The 6,472-nt window shown below is 64.6% G+C and overlaps 2 protein-coding genes across 2 annotated transcripts; both read right to left on the minus strand.

Moving 5' to 3' along the window:
- On the minus strand, positions 1-1,050 carry LOC141478180 (probable G-protein coupled receptor 25). Its single transcript, XM_074167295.1, has one exon. It carries the CDS (start codon positions 1,048-1,050, stop codon positions 1-3), a length of 1,050 nt encoding a protein of 349 aa, XP_074023396.1.
- A 703-nt stretch (positions 1,051-1,753) lies between these two features.
- Positions 1,754-5,223, minus strand: LOC141478182 (protein FAM107B-like). The gene is made up of 5 exons (XM_074167298.1): positions 5,200-5,223; positions 4,657-4,693; positions 3,320-3,464; positions 3,081-3,219; positions 1,754-1,867 (listed from the first exon to the last, which is right to left on the minus strand). The coding sequence occupies exons 1-5, from the start codon at positions 5,221-5,223 to the stop codon at positions 1,754-1,756; spliced, it is 459 nt and encodes a 152-aa protein (XP_074023399.1).
- Between the last annotated feature and the right edge of the window lie 1,249 nt (positions 5,224-6,472).

A 6,472-nucleotide genomic window follows, 5' to 3' on the forward strand; every position in this document is an offset into this window, starting at 1 on the left:
TCACCCCGGGGTGGCCCTGCGGGACCCCCGGTGCTTGGTCTGGGTACGGCCACCAAAGGGGAAGCTGGAGTCGGTGGTGGAGGAGGTGACAGCCACACCGGGACCCGTCCCCGGGGCGCGGGGACCGAAGGGACATCGGGGACGGCAGCGTCCGTCCATCAGGGCGTAGACAAGGGGATTGACGCAGCTGTTAACAAAGGCCAGGCAGGTGCTGGCGGCTACCACCCACCTGAGGGCTACCTCCTGCCCCTGGGACAGGGCCAGCGTCCCCTTGGCGAGGAAGAAGAGCAGGACCTTGCAGGCGTTGAGGGGCAACCAGGAGCAGAGGAAGGCTGCCACGATGGTGACGATGGCGCGGTGGGAACGCCGGACGCCCCTGCCCAGCCGGACGTGGCGCTGGAGCTGGCAGTAGATGGAGCAGTAGCAGAAGGAGATGACCCCCAAGGGCAGGAGAAAGGTGAGGAAGACCATGGCCAGGCTGAAGTCCTCTCCATCTTTGTCCCAGCAGTCGTCCCCGTCCAGCCGGCGGTACACCAAGGATGGGGTGCCCAAGAGGAGGGATGCCACCCAGATGATGCTGCAGGTGACATGGACGTGCTTCTGGGAACCCGTCATCTTGGTGTCCAGCACCTTCCTGATGACCAGGTAGCGCTCCACGCTGAGGGCGGTGAGGAAGAGGATGCTGGAGCAGCGGTTGACGGCGATGACGTAGCTGCTCACCTTGCAGAGCCCTTCGCCCAGTGGCCAGCGGTTGCCCCGCGCCCCCGCCACCACCCAGAGGGGCAAGGTGAAGATGAAGACGACATCGGCCACCGCCAGGTTCAGCACGAAGGTGTCCACCATCCTCTTGCCCCGCCTCTTCTTGGCCATCAGCACGATGACGAAGAGGTTCCCCGCGAGGCCGAGGAGGAAGATGAAGGAGTAGAGGACGGGGATGAAGACGGTGGTGAAGAAGACCTCCCACCCGGAGAAGACCTCCCCATTCCCCGTCACGTTGGCCACCGGTGGGTAATCGTAGTCGGCGGAGCCGGCGAGCTCCTCGGGTGCCATGGGGGTGGCCCGGTGCCCTCCCTGGTGGCCAGGGCGGTGCTGGCGGTTGGGTTGTTGATCTGAGTTTTGCTCAAAAACAGCGTCTCACACTTCCTTTCCAACGGGGCAAGGGCTGCGGGGTGGAAGGGGCAGGAGGGGAAGCGCGTTTAATTTTGGAAACAGAAAAATAAAAACACGCCGAGAAGAAAGAAACCCCCAAAAAAGGAGCGGGGAGAGGAAGAACCAGGGGGTGGAGGAAGGCTCCGTGCCACCAGGTGATGGCTGAAGGCCTTGGGTGAACACCAACCTGCCTCTGGGCTGGTGGGACCGGCACCGAACCGAGCCACCGGCCACCAGCCCGCCCTGACGCCCTCCCACCGTGGCCACCCTCCGTCCCCAACCCAAGCCAATGCCACCCCGTCCCCGTCCCCGTCACATTTATATCAAGGAAACCAGATGAAAAACCTTTATTTTCTTAGATTTTTGGTGGTTGTTTCCAGCCAGAGCAGGTGCAGGTCGGGGTGAGACTGTTGCCCGCCACATTCCCACGCCGCCCCCGGCGCTGCCTCGTCTCTGCCAGCTCATTCCAACACCGGGCACGTTGGTTCTCACCGCCTTGGGGACACCGAGGTGGCAGTACCCGCCACCACCCCCGACCACGAGCTCTCCCAGAATGACAGCGCCGGTGCCAGCACCGGGATGTGCCGGGGGCCCCGGCTCCTGCTCACGTCTGCCGGGCGCCCGGCTCCACCAGCTTCATCTTCCTCAGGCTGTCCCTCACCAGCAGGAACTCAGGGCGAGGGGCTGGGTCCGGCCCCGCTGCCACCTCCCGCTCGTGCTGTGGTGGGTGGGGACCAGGAGGGGCGGCCATGGGTCCCGGTGCAGGCTCCCTCAGCTCTCCCCACGACCCAGCCATCTCCTGACCAGCGTGTCCCCACTGTCTCCACAACCCAGCCATCACCTGACCAGGGTGTCCCATCAACCCAGGCACCATCAACTGTCCCCATGGCCTGACCATTTCCTGGCCAGGTGGCCCATCAACCAGGGTGCCACCAACTGTCCCCAAGGCCTGACCATTTCCTGGCCAGGTGGCCCATCAACCAGGGTGCCACCAACTGTCCCCAAGGCCTGACCATTTCCTGGCCTGGGTGGCCCATCAACCCACGCTCCATCAGCCATCCTCACGTCCTGGACATCTCCTGACTTGGCTGTCCCATCAAACAAGGCTCCATCAGTCATTCCCATGGCCCAGCCATCTCTTGACCTGGGTGTCCCATCAACCCACTCTCCATCAGCTGTTCCCATGACCTGGCTGCCCTTGACCATCTCTTGACCCATGCCTCCAACACAGCCTCCCTCGGCGACCCACCAAATCCAACCTCCCCTGGCCGTTCCTCAACCCAACTGTCCCAACAGCCTGGCCATGACCCAGCTGCCCCCATGACCTGGGCCATCTCTTGACCTGGGTGTCCCATCAATCCAGTCTCCATCAGCTGTCCCCATGACCTGGCCATCCTTGACCATCCCTTGACCCATTCCTCCAACACAGCCTCCCTCGGCCACCCCCTCCAAGTCCAGTCTCCCCTGGCCGTTCCTCAACCCAACCGTCCCAACACCCAGCTGCGCCCATGACCTGGCCTCTCCCAATTGTCCCCATGGTGAGACCTCCCTTAACCACTCCCCAAATCTGTGGGCAACATGGAATGGATGGGGGCTGAAGAGGTTGGGTGGACGGATGGAGGGATGGGAGGATGGATGATGGATGGATGGATGGATGGAGGGATGGATGGAGGGAGGGAGGGATGGATGGATGGATGGAGGAAGGAAGGGAGGGAGGGATGATGGATGGATGGATGAAGGGAGGGAGGGATAGATGGGAGAATGGATGGATGGATGGATGGATGGATGGATGGATGGATGGAAGGGTGGATGGAAGGGTGGATGGACATATGGATGGATGGAGAATGGTGAGCTGAAGGCAGGAGGGTTGGGATGGATGGAGGGATGGAGGGCTGGGACAGACAGACGGGGGACAGAGGGATGGCACAGACCTCCTCAAGCCTCTGGTGGCGTTTCCTCAGCTGCTGCTCCAGATCGGAGGGGGGTCCCTGCAGCTCCTCCCTCAGCTGCCTCAGCCGCCGGCTCTCTAGAACTCGCGGGAGCTCGGGCCTGTGGCGGGGCAGGAGACCCCTGCAGGGACAGACACACAGACTTTAACAGGGCCACTCCCACCTGGCCACCCAGCTGGGAACCACACTGTCCCCACGCCCTGGGTCCCATCCCCGGTCACCTGCTGTGGCTGAAGAGCAGCTCCCGGTGCATCTCCCGGTGGCTCCGGGACTCACGGATTGGGTTTGGCACCTTCTTGGGCTGGATGAGGCCCTCGTGGCCATCGGTGGCCATGTCCAGGGAGAGGACATCACTCCTGTCACCCTCTGGAGGGGTAGCGGGGGTCACCATGGGATAAGGTCACTGGGGGATGGGGTCACCAGGGGCATGGGGTCATCAGAGGATGGGGTCATCAGAGGTGTGGGGTCACCATGGGATGGGGTCACCAGGCGTATGGGTCACCATGGGGTGGGGTCACCATGGGATGGGGTCACCAGGGGCATGGGTCACCATGGGATGGGGTCACCATGGGATGGGGTCACCAAGGGCATGGGGTCACCAGGGACATGGGATCACTATGGGCTGAGGTCACCAGGACAGCTGTGGTCACCAGTGGGAAAGGGTCACCAGGGGACAGGGTCATTGAGGTATGGGGTGACCGTGAGGGATGGGACAACCTGGGATAGGGTCACCAGGGGATGAGGTGACCCTGCCCAGCTCCCTCTCCAGAGCCACATGCCAGCACAGGGTGAGATCCCAGACACCAGCCCCGATGTCCCCCAGCCCCAGGGGTCCCCACATGCTGTCCCCCAGCACCTGGTGCCCTCCAGGATCCCTGTGCCCAAGTGTCCCTGTCCCTACCCCCAGGCCACCCTATGGTCCCCATGTCCTCCCATCACCCCTTGGGGTCCCCGTCATCCCTTGAGGCCCTCATTATCCCTGAGGTCCCCACCACCCATTGAGTGCCCATCACCCTTGGGGTCCCCGTTGTCCCTGGGGTCCCCATCACCCCTGGAGTGTCCATCATGCCTCAGGGTCCCCATTACCCCTTGGGGTCCCCGTTGCCTCCAGGGTCCCCATTGTGCCTGGTGCCCTCATTGCCCTGCAGGTCCCCATCACCCTTGGGGGCTCCACTTCCCCCCAGGTCCCCATCACCCCCCAGGTCCCCATCACCCCGAGGTCCCCATCACCCTTGGGGTCTCCATCGCTCCCCAGGTCCCCATCACCCCCCATGTCCCCATCACCCTTGGGGTCCCCATCGCTCCCCAGGTCCCCACCACCCCCAGGTCCCCATCACCCTTGGGGTCTCCATCGCTTCCCAGGTCCCCATCACCCCCCATGTCCCCATCACCCTTGGGGTCCCCATCGCTCCCCAGGTCCCCACCACCCCCAGGTCCCCATCACCCTTGGAGTCCCCATCGCTCCCCAGGTCCCCACCACCCCCAGGTCCCCATCACCCTTGGGGTCCCCATTTCCCCTGGTCCCACAGCCCCGTGCCCCAGTGCCAGCAGCACCCACCTGGCACCGCGCTGCTCCTCAGGGCTTTGTTGTCACCCTGGGAAAGGCAAAGAGCGGGGTCAGACAGGGGACACTCAGCTGGTCCCTGGCTCCAGGTCCTCCCCAGTTGCCAGGTCCCTGCTTGTCACCCCCATCTCCCCCAGCACAGGAGGGGGCACAGCCATGGGTTCTCCGGGGTTGGACATCCTCTGTCCCTCCACAGCTGTCACCCACGGGGATGGCGTCACACCCCCCTGCCCCCAGTGTCCCTCCCCCCTGGGGGCAAGGGAGGGAGAGGAGAACGGATGTTTTCACGTTAACTCTGGAACCTAAGGATGGCGAGGGGTCCCCAGGCTGAATGCCAGGGGTGGCAATGGGGACAGCCAGACATTTGCCCTGGGGACAACTGAGGGTGGCCCCTGTTTTCCCCTCCCAGCCCCCAGCCCAGGGCTCGGGGTTGTCCCTGTCCCCCGGGGAGCCCCATTATCCCCTCCCACCCCCCAGCTCAGGGCTCAGGGCTGTCCCCATCCCCCGGGGGTGTCCTAGCCAGCTGCCACCACTCACCCTCTTGCTCTGTGCCATCCCCATGTCCCCGATGCTGGCGGTCCTTGTCCCCCTGCCCTGGGGGGGGCCAGGGACGCAGGGACACGGGCCGGGTGCCAGCTCCCCCGGGCCCGGCTGGTGGCCCCGTGTGCTCCCCCCGGTGACGGTGACAGTGGCCTCGCTCCTATCAGCAAAAGCCATTAAGCCCCGGGATTAGCCCTGATGAGCCCGGGGTGGGGGTGTGTGACACGTGTCCTGCGCGGGGCTGGTGGCACTGAGCCCGCTGCTGGGGACACTGGTCCCACTGGGGGCACTGGTGTGACTGGTCCCACTGGAGGCACGGGTCCCACTGGGGGCACTGGGATCTGCTGGGGGCACTGGGATCTGCTGAGGGTACTGGTCCCACTGGGGGCAATGGGTGCACTGGGGGGCACTGGGTCTCCTGTATTATGGGGGTTATTGGGGGCACTGGGGGTTACTGGGGAAACTGGGTTGGGGACTGGGTGCACTGGGGATTATCGGGGGCGGGTTGGGTGTTACTGGGTGCACTGGAGGCATTTGGGAGATGGGGCCTAGGGGGACTGGGAGGTACGTGGAGTTACTGGGGGACTGGGGATTACTGGAGGGACTGGGGTACTGGGGGCACTGGGGAATACTGGGGGACCCTGGATTACTGGGGGGGTCTGGTGGGTACTTGGGAAGCTGAGATGGGGACTGGGTGCTCTGGGGGGTTACTGGGAGGACTGGGAGTTACTGGTGGACCGAGTGCACTGGGGGGTTATTGGGAGGGTTGGGGGTTTGGTTACTGGGAGGACTGGGTGCATTGGGGGGTTACTGGGAGGACTGGGGGTTACTGGGAGGACTGGGGGTCACTGAAGGACTGGATGCTCTGGGGGGTTACTGGGGGGACTGGGGGTCACTGGGGGCTGGGATGGGGACTGGATGCACTGGTGAGCTACTGGGAGGACTAGGGGTTACTGGGGGATTGGGTGTTCTGGGGGGTTACGGGGAGGACTGGTGGTTAGCGGGGTCTGGGTGCACTGGGGCTGGTGGGGCGAGTACTGGGCGATACTGGTGTTGCCCTCCTCCCCCGATAGGCACTCGATTGAGGCTGTCTGCTCCCGCTGGCAGGCTCGATTTCCCCGCCTGGCGCCATCGGCACTCGGCTGGCCGCACCTGGCGCCATCGGCACTCGGCTGGCTGCGCCTGCGGCTTCCGGTGTCGCGTTGGCGGTGGTGGCGGAAGAGGCCCCGCGCGTGCGCAGCGGCGGCGGCCCGGGGAGCTCCGGGCGGGG

Source organism: Numenius arquata, unplaced genomic scaffold (genome assembly GCF_964106895.1).
Source record: "Numenius arquata unplaced genomic scaffold, bNumArq3.hap1.1 HAP1_SCAFFOLD_1249, whole genome shotgun sequence".
NCBI classification, from domain to species: Eukaryota; Metazoa; Chordata; class Aves; order Charadriiformes; family Scolopacidae; genus Numenius; species Numenius arquata.